Here is a 16332-nt window from a genome sequence, read left to right on the forward strand (position 1 = left end):
AAGCTGTGACCCACTATATTGGACTCCCTGCCTTCAGATCCAGCCTTTCCTCATGTCACATACATACCCCCACTCCACAGGGGACTGGTCCCTGAAATTTGGGCGGTAGTGGACAGAGAAGAGACATTGAACCAAAGCTCTACAAAGTCCCATCCTGCTTTTCCTTTCTCACCCCTCCCCGCAGTGGTGCTACAAACGAGTGTGTGTCCCCTTTGGGTCTCGACCAGAGGGTGTAGATGGGGCCTGGGGCCCATGGACTCCATGGGGTGACTGCAGCAGGTCATGTGGTGGTGGTGTGTCATCTTCCAGTCGTCACTGTGACAGCCCCAGGTCAGTCCTTGGGACCCTCTCCGAATAGCAAGACAACCCTCAGCCTCTAAGTCACCCCCTGGCTCATCTCTCTTCACTGTCCTCTGCTCCTCCCAGGCCAACCATTGGAGGCAAGTACTGTCTGGGCGAGAGACGGAGGCACCGGTCCTGCAACACTGATGTGAGTTTCCCGAGTAACCTTTTCTCTGAATCCTCGATGGCTCTGCTCCAGCCTTGGTCCTTCCCTGTCCTATCTGTCGCCCTCCCTGCACCCCAGCACCTCCCTGGTCATGTAGTCTTCAAACTGTTTTTTGTGGGTGGGGGTTGAGACAGGGTCTCTCTGTGTAGCCTTGGCTGTCCTGGACTCCCTTTGTAGACCAGGCTGGCCTCAAACTCATAGCGATCCACCTGCCTCTGCCTCCCAAGAGCTAGGACTAAAGGCGTGCACCACCACGCCTGGCTCTTCAAACTGTTTTATTTCCACTTAACTTAAGCCATGCCCAGCACCCAAACATGACTACACAAATATTCACCATGCACAAAACACCTCATAAGAATGTCTACGGCTAGAGCGGCCGCCCACCATCCATCCTCACCTGGACTCCTACCTCAAGCCTGACTCATCCGACTCATGCCATTCTGAACACTTCTCTACCCTAACTTTTTCCTTCACACTTGCTCCAGGACTGTCCCCCTGGCTCCCAGGACTTCAGAGAAATGCAGTGCTCTGAATTTGACAGTGTTCCTTTCCGTGGAAAGTTCTACACATGGAAGACATATCGAGGAGGTGAGTGAGCCTCCCGGAGGCTGTGGGACCATGGAGGACAGCGGCAGTTGGCTTATATTCTCACAGAGCCCTCATCCTCACCCAAGGAAACACTTGTCCTTGATATAACTCGATGGAACTTCCTTGTTCCCTCTGGCCGAGGAGGCCGGGAGCTGGGGGGCACGGGGGGGGGGGGGGGTATGCGGTCTGCTGCTCTTGTCCTTACCTCCCCTCAGGCAGGGAGCTCCAGGGGGACCTGGCTCCAGGTCTGATGGGGCTGTGCCCCCCAGGGGGCGTGAAGGCCTGTTCACTGACTTGCCTAGCCGAAGGCTTTAACTTTTACACGGAGAGAGCAGCAGCTGTGGTGGACGGCACACCCTGCCGCCCTGACACAGTGGACATTTGTGTCAGCGGCGAGTGCAAGGTATGGGAGCCTCCCAGAGAGGAAGAAAAAGAGGCTGGGGAGATGGTTATGGGAGGGAAGACATTTCCACGACACCGTCAACACCACCATTGTCTTCCTGTGTAGCATGTGGGCTGTGACCGGGTCCTGGGTTCTGATCTCCGAGAGGACAAATGTCGAGTGTGTGGGGGTGATGGCAGTGCCTGTGAGACCATTGAGGGGGTCTTCAGCCCAGCTTCGCCAGGAACTGGTAGGAAATCCTTCCCTCTACTTCCCTCTTGTGACTAGGATCAGCCTTAGTCTCATTATATAATAGCCAAGATTGGTAGTAACTCCTTAGATTTGGGGATCCTGTGGGATCTGAATTATAGTGAGGGTCTTGAGAACCCTCAAGTCCTGGGAGCACGGCGTTGCCCTCCATTTTCTTGTTGCTGAGACAACGTACCTGCCCAGAAGCAGCTGAAGGAAGATTTCATATAGCTTGCAGTTTGAGGGGACACAGTCCATTGTGGTGCTTAGCTCTTTTTCCTTTTTATGCAGTCTGGTCCTCCAGCCCATGGTCTAGTGCTGCCCATTGAGGGTGGATCTTCCCACCTCAGTTAGCCTAATCCAGCCACACAAACGTCCCCAGAGACTTGTCTCCAAGGTCATTCTACATCCTGTGAGGTTGACAATCAATCTTAGCCAATCACAATCATAATTCCGAAGGGTCTTAGCTACTGGCTTGGGGGTCTAGCATATAGAAATTCATATAAATTGAGACCGTGAATTCAAACCTCTCTCCTCCATGTCCTGGGGCCTTCAAGATTGGTTACCAGGGGGTCCCTTTCTATGCTGTGAGTCTGAGGGGCTGGGGCACTCTATCTACTGGTACAGGACTTGCTATCAGGAAACTAGGAGGTATTCCTAACACTCTTTCCAGCTCGGATTGAGAAAGAGAGCACACAGGGAGTAGGAGATGGGATAGGAGGGTTCTAAAAAGGATGAAGAAGATGAAAGCATTGCCAGAGGGATTGTGGCCAGATAATTTATGTTTGACAGAAACCACAAAAGTGAGTTGCAGAATGTGTGTCAATTATCCAGGCAGGGTTGGATTAGGGATGGGTTGGTTGGTTGCCTGGTTGGCTTGTTGAAGACTAGACCATCTACCCAAGCAGTGGTGGCACCTTTAGTCTCAGCATTCCAAATGCAGAGGCAGGTGGGTCTCTGAGTTCAAGGCCAGGCCTACTCAGGAGAAACCCTGTCTCAAAAAACAAAAAAGAAAAGAAAAAGAAAAGAAAGAAAGACTCTAGCCTGAGGAAATGCTCAATCAGTAAAAGGTTTGTTGTGGGAGCGAGTGTGAAGATCTGAGTTTGATCCACAGAACACACATTTTAAAATATGCGGCGGGTGGGTAGGTAGCCCAGCACTCAACCACACAAGCCTGACAATTTCCAGAACCTAAGGTTGAAGAAAAGCACTACCTCCTGGTGTGTGTGGTCCTTATCTACACACACATACACACACACACACACACACACACACAGAGAGAGAGAGAGAGAGAGAGAGAGAGAGAGAGAGAGAGAGAGAGAGAGAGAGAGAGAGAGAGAGCGCACCTAGAATACATTGTAGCCTAGATTCAGTCTCGGGGAGGGTGCCAAAAGTGAGAGCAGCTGAGCAGAGTGGTAACACACCTGTAAGCCCAGCTGATGAAGGGGAGCCTAGCAATAAAGTGAGAAAAGTACAGGGGAGATGGCTTAGTCAGTAACACGTGCTTGACACAGGAGAGTGAGGACATGAGTTCGATCCCCAAAACCCACACAAAAACCCAGGTTTGGGGAGCACAGCACTGGGGAGACAGAAGGATCCATGAGATTTGCTGTCCTGCCAGTCTAACTAATTCACAAGTTCCATGCTCCAGTGAGTGATGCTGCCTCAAAAACCGAAGTGGGGGCTGAACAGGTGGCTCAGCGGCAGGAACATGTACTTCTGTTTTTGATTTGTTGCCAGCACCCACATCAGGTGCCTCACAACCACTGTGAATCCAGCTTCAGAAAGTCTGATGCCCCTTTTCTGGTGTGTGTACACACACACACACACACAATTAAAAATATATTTTTGAAATAAGGTCGCACAGTGTAGCTCTGGCTGACCTACAACTCATGTAGACCAGGCTGGCTTCAAACTCATAAAGACACACTTACCTCTTCTTCCTGAGTGCTAAGGTTAAAGGCATGTGCCACTATCCAAGAAAAAAAAAAATGTTTAAACAAGAATTAAGTCTAGAATTGCAACTTTTTTACATAATAGGTAATTTTTTAAAATTGAAGTTTAAAAAAAGAAAGGTATAATGGCTCCTGAGGAAGAGTTCCTGAGGCTGACCTCTGACCTCCACATGCACACATACATGGACCATGAATATATACACACACGAAGCAGAGAAAAAAAGATAGAAGTTAGATGACGGGGTGTCTGCCATTCATGGTTCTGGGGTGTGCAGTAGAGAATAGGAAGATGAGTCCGTGGAGACATCCAGGTGACCTGAAATAAGTAACAGCTGTCTCTAAGGAGAAATGTTAAGAGAAACAAAAAGGGTACTGGGTTGGGAGACAGGGTAAAGATCTCAAAGGACGCTGAAGTGATAAGAGAACAAGGAAAGAAAGGTGGAAGACTGATGGCATTCTTAGGCCTAAGAACATCTAATCCCAACCCCTGGAGTGTCCACAGCACCAATTGCCCTGGTGGTAGGATACTGACTAGAGTTGGAAACAGAAATACAGCCCAAAGGGAAGGAAGTTGCAGGGTCCCACGCAGAGAACAATGTGAGCGTCCTGGCATAGAAGCTAAGAATCTTCGAGCACGGGGGAGCAAAGACATGGTGGTCACAGCTGGCCAGTCAGTGGTGGCACCTCAAGGAAAACCAGCTCTGCCACTCAGATCTCGCTGTCCCCTGTATGGATTGCAACTTCTGAAGTAAAGCTGGGCAGTGGTGGCACACGCCTTTAGTCTTAGCACTCGGGAGGCAGAGGCAGGTGGATCGCTGTTGAGTTCGAGGCCAGCCTGGTCTAGAAAGTGAGTCCAGGACAGTCAAGGCTACACAGAGAAACCCTGTCTCGAAAAGAAAAATAATAGTAATAAGCAAGCAACTTCCGAAGTAACCTTTTCCCTCTGCGGCCGCCCAACATCACTGCTCAGTGAGACACGAGGAATTAGATTCACTCATTCCAAGAAGCAGACAAGTTTGGGTTCCAATCACAGCCAGCCACTTCTTACCTGTAAACCCCTGGTGAGCTACATAGCTTCCCTGAGCCTCAGCTCTATAATATGTAAAATGAACACAGAGATAGACAGATAGTTCAGTCTTTAAAATGCAAACATAGGACCCTCATAGTAGAAGGAGAAAACAGACTCCTGAAAATTGTCCTCTAATCTACACAACCATGGTTTCTATGTGCGCTCGCTCTGGCTCGGTCGCTCTCTCTCTCTCTCTCTCTCTCTCTCTCTCTCTCTCTCTCTCTCTCTCTCTCTCTCTCTCTCTCTCTCTCTGTGGGAGGGGGCTGGGGGGTATTAGTGTTGGGGGAGGGGGGTACCAAATGAGTTTGCAGTCGCGTCTACCTCTCTAAGCTTGTAGCATGGAATGGCTAGCTGCACAGCCATCGGATGTGTAGCTGCAGCCATCAGGTGCCAAGGATGAGGGAGGGACACAGGTTGATGTGGAGGCAGGCTGAGTGAATGACAGCCGAACTCCACCACCTCAGGGTATGAGGACGTCGTCTGGATCCCCAAAGGCTCCGTCCACATTTTCATCCAAGATCTGAACCTGTCCCTTAGTCACCTGGGTAAGCAAAGATGAGGAGGGGGGATTCCATGGGAGTTGGAGGGCAGGCAAAGTGACATCAGTTCTGACTCCTGTGCTCTACCCTAGCCCTAAAGGGGGACCAGGAGTCTCTGCTACTGGAAGGGCTACCCGGCACTCCCCAACCTCATCGCCTTCCCCTGGCTGGGACCACATTTCATCTACGACAGGGGCCAGACCAGGCCCAGAGCCTAGAAGCCCTGGGACCCATTAATGCATCTCTCATCATCATGGTAACAGTGAGGCTGAGGGCAAAGTACAGAAGGACCTTAGTATCCTATGGGGATGGAGGTTCCATGACACCTCCAATGACTTGTTCCTGTACCTCCAGGTGCTGGCCCAGGCACAGCTGCCTGCTCTGCGCTACCGCTTCAACGCACCCATTGCCCGGGATGCCCTGCCGCCCTACTCCTGGCACTATGCCCCCTGGACCAAATGCTCAGCCCAGTGTGCAGGCGGTGAGGCCAGGGTGTGGGCCAGCAGCCAGCACCGCAGCCAACCTGAGCTTTTCTGGGCTGGCCAAGGCTGAGAGGGCTTCTCCCTTCCCCCCAGGCAGCCAGGTGCAAGTGGTGGAGTGCCGAAATCAGCTGGACAGCTCAGCGGTGGCCCCACACTACTGCAGTGCCCACAGCAAATTGCCCAAGAGGCAGCGTGCCTGCAACACAGAACCATGTCCACCAGAGTAAGTGGCCTCTGCGGGGCAAGGTGGCTCTGGGCTGGGTGGAAGTGTTCTCTGCAGTCAGGCTGAGTGCTCATAGGCGAGTGCAAAGTAAGTGGGTTGCTAAAGACAATAGGATGAGTATCGGAGTTTTGGGGGGCTCCTGGGGTCAGGGGGTCAAGTACTCAGCAGGATGAGTGTGAAAGCCATCTCAGCACTTGGTAGGACGAGACAGAAGGGTTAAGAGTCCAGGGGGCCAGGGTTGCCTAGTAAATTGTAGGCCACCCTGAGCTACATAGTATCTCGTCTGAAAGACCAATGAGCAGAAATTTGAGAGACCGCTTAATAGTTTAAGAGCTCTTGCTTCTTAATTATGAGGAGTTCAGACCCCGGTGTGTATGTTAGGTGAATCACAAGTGCCCGTTAACTCCAGCTCTAACGGAACTTCTGTGTCCTCCACAGGTACCCCTATACACAGGTGTGCACACACTCACGTAGGCACACACACACAGGTAAACACATAAATAAAAAGGACAGGAAGACATTCGAGGTCACCTGACACCACAAGTGCACACACATGTATGTTCGAACACATGTGTGCACGAACATACATACACCAAAGAAAATAATAATAATTAAAACAAAATGTAATTGTGCTATAGTGTGAATGATTGTGGTCTATAGTCAAGCTAATAGCCCAAGAAATGAGTTCTCTTTAGATCCTCACCGCCTATCTGAAGTCTGAATATAGGGTAATAGTGATCTTATAAGGGGGAGCTTCTACCTGCCCAGTGCCAGTTTGGGAAGACTGGAATGGTTGAGTGGGGAATCTCCCTGGTTGTGCCTGCCTGTACAGCACTCAGACCATTCCTCCACCCCCACAGTTGGGTTGTAGGAAACTGGTCGCGCTGCAGCCGTAGCTGTGATGCTGGTGTACGTAGCCGCTCGGTGGTGTGCCAACGCCGGGTATCTGCTGCAGAGGAGAAAGCCCTAGACGACAGTGCCTGTCCACAGCCTCGCCCCCCTGTGCTGGAGGCCTGCCAAGGTCCAATGTGCCCTCCTGAGTGGGCAGCCCTGGACTGGTCTGAGGTCAGCTTCCACTTTTCTTCCCACCCAACCCACTCTCAGTACAGAAACCACACAGGAATTGGGCAACCGTGCCCCAAACCCTACTGGTACCAAGCTCAAAAGAGGTACATTATGGGTCCCAAGGCTTCTTGGCTTAGTCTGGCCCTTTGCATATAAAAGATGGGTCCAGCCTGGGACAGGTGGTAAGACTTGTGGATGACGCGGTAGTAGAGACTGGGCTGGAAAACAGCACAGAAGCCACCAGGTACCTGTCCACCCTTTGTGTCACACTAGCTTAGCACCCTGCCCATCCACCCCTCTAACCGTAGTGCACGCCAAGCTGTGGACCTGGCCTCCGCCACCGAGTGGTTCTTTGTAAGAGTGCAGATCAGCGGTCTACTCTGCCTCCTGGCCACTGCCCTCCTGCAGCCAAGCCACCATCCACTATACGATGCAACCTGCGCCGCTGCCCTCCTGCCCGCTGGGTGGCCAGCGAGTGGGGTGAGGTAGGTGGGCTCTGCCCTGTGGGGTAAGGGTGAGGACAGTCATAGGGAGATGACTTGGTGGCTCTCTCTTCAGTGTTCCACACAGTGTGGCCTTGGCCAGCAGCAGCGCACAGTACGCTGCACCAGCCACACTGGCCAGCCATCTGGAGAGTGCACAGAGGCCCTACGGCCATCCACCATGCAACAGTGTGAGGCCAAGTGTGACAGCGTGGTGCCCCCTGGAGATGGCCCAGAAGGTATGTGGGGACAAGTAAGCATGGGCCGTGTTTCCTGTTTCTTAATCCTTACATTTCTATTACAAGTTTACTTAGCGTTTTGCATAATTCAGGGGTGAGGTGGGGGCTCATCTGCTTGGAATCCCCCCCATGAAGGTCAGAGGGCAACTTGAAGGAGGTTGATTCTGTCCTTTCCATCATGTGGGTCTTGGATTCAAACTCCTCAGACAGGCTGGGTTGACTTCCAGCTCAATGTACAACCAAGGATGACCTTGAACTCTTGGTCCTCTACCCTCCATCCCCCAAGTGCTAGGGTTACAGGACTTGATCACCACCCCCAGTCTTAGCAGTGCCTGGGATGGTAGCCAGGGCTTGGCACAGCTAGGCAAGGTCTCTACTACCTCAGCCCCAGCCCCCTCAGGCACTGTTGATGTTAGGGGCCACATAGATCCACACATCTCTGGCCTCTACTCACTAGACAATGGTAGTGTCTGCCATAGTTATGATTTACACAAACCTCTCCATATCTCCAGACACTGTGGGCCTAGTTTGGGAAGAGGGGAAATTCAGTGCTTACACTAAACCATTGCTTTTACACTATAGCCCCTCGCACCCCCCCCCCTTTTTTTTTTTTAAATCACTGTGACAAGATTCCATGGATCCCAGTCTGGTGTGACCTTTCTGTGTAGCCAAAGATGACCTTGAACTTCTTGTCCCAAGTGCTGGGATTACATATATGTACCACCACATTGCACAGCTTGTTCTTTCTGTTAAACCAGGCCTTGCACAAACTCCAGGCTCAAGCGATCCTCCCAATAGTGGAGCAGTGTGCCCAACTTTATTTTATTTTATTTTATTTTTTGGTAAATTTAATTTTGATAGAGAGAGTACTTTATTTCCAACTCTAAAACTAAGTGGCAGTGGTTTATCCTCCAACACTGTGTATCAATCACTTCATCTGTGAAGCATGCAAAAATAAATTCATTTTGAAAGAAGTGTTACACAAAGGATATGGAGCCTATTAGCAACCACATACCACTGCTAAGTAGAAGCTTGTCTCCGTGGTCCCCAACAGAGGCTGTTACATACCGCGGGCTTAATGTGAGCTAGGTGGATGTTCTCCCAATGAGAGAACATGCTGGGCTTTAAATATACAAATTCTTTGTGCTGAGCTCAAAGTCTTCAAATTATTAAAAAAGGAAAGGAGAAGGGCAGTATTGCTATTCCTGCAATTCCAGCACTCTGGGAGGAAGGGGCAGGCGGATCTCTGTGAGATTGAGGCCAGCCTGGCCAACAAATAGAGTCTAGGACATGAAGGGCTACACAGAGAAACCTTGTCTCAAAAAGAAGAAGAAGAGGAAGAGGAGAGAGAGAGAAAGAGAGATAGGTAGGTAGGTAGAAAGAAAGAGGGAAAGGAACCTAGTGTGGTGGCCTCAGACAGATTCTCTTGGCATCAAAAGGATCACAGGTCTGTCATTTTAGTTATTGGGGTGGCCAGGGCAGAAGGATTGCACACTCAAGATGAGCCTATACTATAGAGTGAGTGTAAGATTTGTACCCCCATCTCACCCCAGCCCAGCAGCTTATCCAGGCATTGTCAAAATAAAAAGTCAAAGGAGGGCTAGGAAATAGAAGTCAAGAGTACTGGCCTAACAAGCTCAAAGTTCAATCTCCAGCAAAGGAAAAGGGGAGGGGGGAATCTTAAAATAAGAAATATTCTCACTAATAATATATCTTAGGCAGCTCCAGATGCTGTACTCAAAATCCTCAAAACAAAAACCAGGAGACAAGGGGGCCAGTGAAATGGTTCAGCCAGGAAAGGAGCTTGTAGCACCACCTTGGTGACCTGAGTTCAATCCCCAGGATCCACATAAACATGGAAAGAGAGAAATCCACAGAGTTGTCCTCTGACCTCCGCGTGTGTGTGCTGTGCATACACAGGATAGTAATAATAAATGCATGGGTCCTTAAAATAAGATGGTGATACACGCATGATTATAAACCTTTGAAGGGTGAGGAAACTGATGCACTGGAAAGCAAAGAGGCCAGCTGCTGGGAGGAGTAATAGACTCTGACATCTCTTCTCCCCGCCCCCCCCCCCCCCCCCACCTCCCTTCTCTCCTGCCTCTTCTCCTACCACTACAGAATGCAAGGATGTGAACAAGGTGGCCTACTGCCCCCTGGTGCTCAAATTTCAGTTCTGTAGCCGCGCCTACTTCCGCCAGATGTGCTGCAAAACCTGCCAAGGCCGCTAGGGCACCTGGAGCCAACCGGGAGCACAGGCTGGAGAGGGCCTTGAGGGGGGTTGGGGGCGGGGATTGGAGGGTGAGATGCAGTTGAAAGTTATTTATTGGGTAACTCCTATAGGGCTCCTGGCTAGGGCGATGGAGAAGAGCTGGCTACCCCAGGGACCCTTTGCAGCATCTTGCCCAGTTGACAGTGAAGGGAGAGGACTGCCCCTTGTGGCACACATCTTTAAGTCCCCAACACCCCCCCCCCCCACCCTTTGATCGGAATATGTACTGTGAAGAGTGGGGGTGGGGAGGGGGTATCCTGGTGCCCTGCCCCCCAGCACTGTTCTATCCCTCCATTCTGAGCTGGGGGGGGGGATTTATATCTGCTATGGGGGTGTGGGATTAATACCACCTCCCTGTGACCCTCCCCCAGACTAACTAAGGGGAAGATCTACCCCAAACTCTGCCCTGCCTGCCCCAGGGGGGAGCTCACCATCCAGGCCACCCACCCCCCATCATGGTGCTACAAGCCCTGCCCTTGTAGCAGGGGCCCACACACTCCTCACCAAGAAGCCTTACATTAATAAAGTTCCGTCTTGTGTAGATTTCTGCCCTTGAGTGGGCATGTGTCTCTGTATAGGCATCCCATGCAGGTCTTACCCTAGGATCAATAGGAACCACAGCCAGGGTTGGTAGGATGTGCCCGTGGGTAAAGGCACTTGTGGCCAAGCCTGAACATAATCCCTAGGACTCACATGGTGGAAGGAGACAACCAACTTATATAAGTTGTACTCTGCCCTCCCCAAGCTTGCCGTGCTGTGTGGACACACACACACACACACACACACACACACACACAAATGAATGAATAAACAAGCTAACAGCTTTTTAAAAGGGAGGGGAAGTTAGGCCTCACTTCCTAATGGGTCATCTTTGGCAGAGGAAAGGAGGACTTCGGCCACTACAGATAAAAACCTATCATTTAAAAAACAAAAAAACCAACCAAACAATAAAACCTATCATTTTTCAGACAGAAGTACAGTTTCTAACAGAAGCTAACAAAGATCCAGTCCTTTTGTACTCCCAACCAGATGTGATCCTTCTGCCCTCTTTTTTGCATGTTGAGTTGTGATACTGACAGGATATTAGAGAATTGGCTGCTTCTCAGCTGTGGCCAGGTGGGGGCGTGCATCATGGAGAGAGCACAGGACACAGCAAAGATGATCACCTCCCACTGAAGAGGTGACAACCTCTTGAAACTGTCATTTCCTCAAATGTCAGAAGAAGACTCATGTGTGGTGTGTGGGGGGGGGGTGTCTTCCAACAACCAAGAACTGAGCTAACATATTCTGGGCCCCACATGCGCTAGGCGTCACTCATAGAGCCAAGCTGGATAAATGGCTTGGCTCTTAAGAGTACTTTTGTTGTTCCAGAGGATGACAGTTCAGTTCCTAGCACCCACTTCTGGTGGTTCACAGCCTCATGTAACTCCAGATCCCAGAGGTCCAGCTAGCCTGACTTCCACAGTGGGAAGACAACAGAGATGCCTGTCTCAGGGTGGAAGGTGGGAGGTGAGAGCTGGCACTTAAGGTTGTCTTCTGACCTCCTTCCACACACCCAAATGCACCCATAGTCAAACACATACACACACACAAGCACAAAGATTAATACAAATAGAAGTCCAGACCTGACATACAAAATTAGAAACCTTAAAGAGGCATAAGGCCTGTGGTACCTTCCCCTCTCTTTGCCCTCCCCTTACTCACCCAACTGGCTTTGCAGAACCATTCTACAGGGAGTACCATAACGGGTTTATACGGAAACAGCTAGAGCACTAGAGCAGGCACGCATCTGAAGTGGAACACACCCTGTTTCTGAAGAGAGAAACCTCAACTGGGTAGCCAGTCCGGAAGTCAGCTGCCCGGGGTGTTTTGCCGTAGCATCCTTTCTTGAGGAGATAGATGGCAGTAGCCATCCTTGACCTATTCCTTCAGGCCCTACACTCCAAACAGCTCCCTTCAGCTCAGTCATCTCTGCTAGGGCTCAGAGAATTTGTCCCCGCCCTCAGCTTCCCTCCCCTGTGGCCATGGCCCCTCCCGTCAAAGGAAGTAAGAGAGGGCCTGTTGCAGGAGGAACTAGGGCCAGGAGTCTGTGAAGGAGGAGTGGGTGAAGGAGCAGAGCCATGCCAGAGCCACCCCCAAGAGCCCCCTGAGCCTTACTCACAGAAGCCCAGACACCAACCCTCACCATGGTAAGTTCTTCAAGGGCGGGGGGCCTCTGGGAGGAATAGCCTGGTAGCAGTACCCTAAGTACCCTGAGAAGTTGGGACAGAGTCCCACGGGGCAGCACGGGGCAACTCCATGTCGGTCACCGGGAGTCAAGTTCCAATCTGAGGATGCCCGACTGGGTATGGTGACCAAGCCTGCAGCAGTAATTGGGAAGGTGACCCTGATGGAATTGCACAGTTTGGGGGGAAGGGACAGGCCCCTTTCCAGGCGCTTAGAGAACTAGGTTGTCAACTCATCTCAGACCTTGTCTTTCCCTGTGGTTTGAAATAAGCACCTCCTCCCAACCCCCCACCCCCACCCGGTTTTGGCTCCTGTTCCCAGAGCTCTTATTGGGAAGTTGGTCTAGAGATGAGAGTGTTTGAAGGGTGTAGGGCTTTTGTTGAGAACAAAGAGGGGTCTGTGGGTTTGGCCACTTTAAACCCCCACTGGTGGGGCGGCCTGGGCCTCACCTGAGGGCTGTGGGGTGGAGTAGCAGTGCAAGCAAAGATATGAGGTTTGACTGTAACAGTTACAGAGGCAGACAGTAGCTCAGGGGTAGGGTGCTTGGCTAGTGTGTTCAAGGTCCTAGGTGTTCTCTCTAGGGTTGAAAATAAAACCATCATCACCATCACTTATCTTCCAGTTAATGCTATTAGGGAGAAGGAGTTGGAAATCTGGGGGTGGGGCCAGAAACAGGAAAAGAGGAGAAGGAGCCCGAAGAAGAGGTAAACACACACACACACAAGGAGATGGGAGGAAGAATAAAAGGAAGAGGACATAGAAGACTAGGTGAAAAAAGAATAGAGGGATACAAAGGAGGAAAGTCTGTCCTCCCTACTACACAAGGAATGGGAGTGGAGATGCCAAAGCCAGAGATGACTACAAGTTCAAGTTGAGGTTTGCTGTGTACAGTAAAAGCCAGGAGTGGTCACACGCATCGCCCTCATGGCTTCACAAACCCAGGGTCCGCTTCAGCTTTCAATTTTTGTCATTCTGTCAATGAGAACAAGGGCGTGTCCCTAGGGGAAGGAGTAGTTGTCGGGCTTCTTGTTGGTTTCAGGAAATATGAAGTGGAGGCAGGGAAGCAGGGTGAGAGGTAACATCTTTTAGAAAGCCAGTGAGGGCTGGGGCGGAAGCTGGGCTCCTTAGGGAGAGCACTTACTGGTATGCACAGTCTTGGGTTCCATCCTGAACATCACGTACACTGGGTGTGGTGCTGCTGCACACCTGTTGTCCCAGCACTTGGGAGGTGGAGGCGGGAGTTCAAAGTCATCCCTGACTATATAGCAAGTTTAAGGCCAGCCTGTACTATATGATACCGTGTCTGAAAGAAAGAAAGAAAGGAAGGAAGGAAGGAAGGAAGGAAGGAAGGAAGGAAGAAAGAAAAACAGGAAGAGATTTTCAACTTGAAAGGAAGGGAAACCCCTCCTAGGCTGCCAACACTGAAATGCTTAGTCAACAGTCTGCTTAGCAGACAGATGTAAGAAAGGAGAAATGCATCAAAGTGAACAACGATAAACCCTGAAGCCAGTGCCACACCCCTGGAGGCGGAGGTGGAGAACCATAAGCTGGAGGCCAGCCTGGACTACCTAACAAGACCTTGTCTCAATAAAACCAAATAGGACCAAAGCTGGCGCTCAGCTGATAGGGTATTTCCTACCTTGCAGGAAGCCCTGGGATCCATCCCCCAAAACCCATAATTCAGATCTGTTAGCCTAGAACTCTGGAAATACACATGGGAGAATCAGTAGTTCATGGTCATCCTCCGCTACATAATGAATTTGAGCCACAAGAGACAAACAGGCAGGCAGGAGTGAAGGGGGAAAAAAAAAATTACAGAAGACAGTAGAAGAGAAAACGGATGACATCTTTGAGGACCATAGCTGTTTGGGGGTACTGAGAGCTTCCCAGAAGGTTGTTAAGTGCCAAGGTGCTGTTGAAAGAGAGTCCTTTATGGGGAATGCATGCTAAGTTCACAGTAGCTGCTGGTGCATTACTGCATTCAGTGGTGAAGATGGATTTCAGTCATTCCTTCTTGGCTACTGTTGGCATGTCACTGGCTATTCCTTGTTGGGTTGGTACTGTTGTTGTAATGGCGAGAGCTGCTGTTGGTTGATGTTAACAATGGTTCTCATGGGTGGGTAGGAGGGGTTTAGGTTTTTTTTTAAGATTTATTTCTGTTTTTACTTGTACACATCAGTGTAATTGTATGCCATGTGCATGCAAGTGCTTGTGGAATCACCTCCTCTTGAGCTGGATTTACTTGAGCTTTTCTTTGCAAACACAAATGGGTGCTGGGAACTCAACTTTCATCCTCTGCAAAAACAAAACAAAAAACAAAAAAAAACAAAAAACATCAAGGGCTTCCCTCCAGCCCCTGCATGTGTTTGGTTTGGTGGTGGCTTTGAGTCAGGATCTCAAGTATCCCAAGCTGGCCTCAAATCCGTGATACAGACAATGGTGACCTTGCCAATCTGAGCCTCCTGCCTCCACCTCCCAAGTACCATGATAACCATCATTGGTCACGATGTCCTGCTGTGTGCAGCGCTGGAAATGGAACCCAGGGTTGCATGAGTGCGGGGCAAGCACTCCACCAACTGAGCTACATCCCCAGTCCATTGTAGTTTAAGATAGACCTCACATTTGACCATGTCCCCTGGATGGGGAGGCCTGGTGGCACTCAGAGGAAGGATAGGAGGCTACCAAGAAGAGACTTGATACCCTATGAGCATATACAGGGGGAGGAAGTCCCCCTCAGTCACAGTCATAGGGGAGGGGAGTAAGGGGAAAATGGGAGGGAGGGAGGAATGGGAGGATACAAGGGATGGGATAACCATTGAGATGTAATATGAATAAATTAATAAAAAAGATAGAGTTTCACATGGCATAAACTATCCTTGACCTCACTATGTAGCCACGGTGATCTTGAACTCCTCATCCTCCTGCCTCTACCTCCTGGATGCTGGAATTACAGGCATGTGCCACCATGCTGGGATAGCTGGTGTTTGATATTACTCATTAACTGTTGGGTGTTTTCAGCAGGAAACTGACCGTGCTGGTTCTTTGGACCTTGAATGGTTAATAACTCATATGCCGTTGGTTGTTCATTGCTGGTTTCTAGTAATGGCGATCTAGCAATTCATTATTAGATTTTGGATGGGATATGGTGTGTGGTTGTGAAGGTCTGCGTGTTAGTGTGTGTGCTGTGTGTATAAGGTATATGTGTGTGTTTATGGCTCACATGTGAGGCTAGAGGAGAAAATAAGGCATTCAGGGCCGTTGCTTTCTACCTTATTCCCTTGAGTCAGGATCTCTCATTAGATCTGGAGTTAGGCTAGCAGCCAGTAAAACCCACAGATGCTGTCATCTCCACCTCCCATAGCACTGGGGTTCTAGGTGAATTCGTGACCTTTTTTTTTTTTTTTTTTTGCTGACCTAGACTCACTTTGTAAACCAGGCTGGCCTTGAACTCACAGAGATTCACCTGCCTCTACCTCCCAAGTGGTGGGATTAAAGGCGTGCGTCACCATGCCTGGCTCGTGACCAGCTTTTAATATGAATGCTGGGAACTCAAACTCAGGCTTTTAAGCTTGTGCGGCAAGCCCTCTTACTAAAACATCTCCCAGCCCCTCAGTGTGAGCTTGTTTCACTTATTGATTTGTTTTGCACTGGGGGCATATGTAAAGGTCAGAGAACAACTTGCAGGGGTGGATTCTCTCTTTTCGCCATTTAGGACCTGGAAATTAACTCTTAGATGGTCAGATTTGGCAGCAAGCACTTTTAGCCCCTCAGCTATCTTGTTGGCCTCTGGAGTTTTTAATGATGGTTAGTGTTGTTGGGTGTTTTGTGGTGGTTGTTGCTATTGTGGGACAGTTTGTTTATTTGTTTGTTTGTTTGTTTGTTTTTAATTTTTACTTTTGCCCAGCCTAGCTTCAAACTCATGATCCTCCTGCCTCAGCCCCCAAGATGCTGGGAATCCTGGCGGCATGTGTCTGTCTGTTATTGTTGGCAGAGCTTACTTAATTCTGGTTGGTGGTGAGGGTGACAATGGTGGTAGTTTTGAGGAATGTT

The 16332-nt window shown here is 50.1% G+C and overlaps 2 protein-coding genes across 5 annotated transcripts in view; both read left to right on the plus strand.

Annotated features, from left to right (window-relative positions):
- The window catches only part of Adamts10 (ADAM metallopeptidase with thrombospondin type 1 motif 10), a 29876-nt gene extending 19817 nt beyond the window's left edge, over nt 1–10059 (plus strand). For 3 of the 4 annotated variants that reach the window (XM_051172800.1, XM_051172802.1, XM_051172803.1), the window contains 13 exons: nt 185–330; nt 427–490; nt 994–1096; nt 1366–1499; nt 1605–1728; nt 5216–5296; nt 5383–5546; nt 5645–5771; nt 5866–5995; nt 6856–7060; nt 7369–7545; nt 7619–7781; nt 9906–10059. In XM_051172800.1, the coding sequence (XP_051028757.1) occupies nt 185–330; nt 427–490; nt 994–1096; nt 1366–1499; nt 1605–1728; nt 5216–5296; nt 5383–5546; nt 5645–5771; nt 5866–5995; nt 6856–7060; nt 7369–7545; nt 7619–7781; nt 9906–10015 (1728 nt within the window). In that variant the 3' untranslated portion in view covers nt 10016–10059. Of the gene's footprint in view, nt 1–184; nt 331–426; nt 491–993; nt 1097–1365; nt 1500–1604; nt 1729–5215; nt 5297–5382; nt 5547–5644; nt 5772–5865; nt 5996–6855; nt 7061–7368; nt 7546–7618; nt 7782–9905 lie in introns of those variants that run through there. The other variant, XM_051172801.1, reaches the window with a different exon arrangement.
- Nucleotides 10060–12199: 2140 nt separating this feature from the next.
- Myo1f (myosin IF) overlaps nt 12200–16332 on the plus strand; it is a 52541-nt gene continuing 48408 nt past the window's right edge. Inside the window, exon 1 of the mRNA XM_051172874.1 lies at nt 12200–12245. Coding sequence (XP_051028831.1) covers nt 12243–12245 — 3 coding nt within the window. The 5' untranslated portion in view covers nt 12200–12242. The remainder of the gene's footprint in view (nt 12246–16332) is intronic.

Source organism: Acomys russatus, chromosome 31 (assembly GCF_903995435.1).
Source record: "Acomys russatus chromosome 31, mAcoRus1.1, whole genome shotgun sequence".
In the NCBI taxonomy this organism is placed as follows: Eukaryota; Metazoa; Chordata; class Mammalia; order Rodentia; family Muridae; genus Acomys; species Acomys russatus.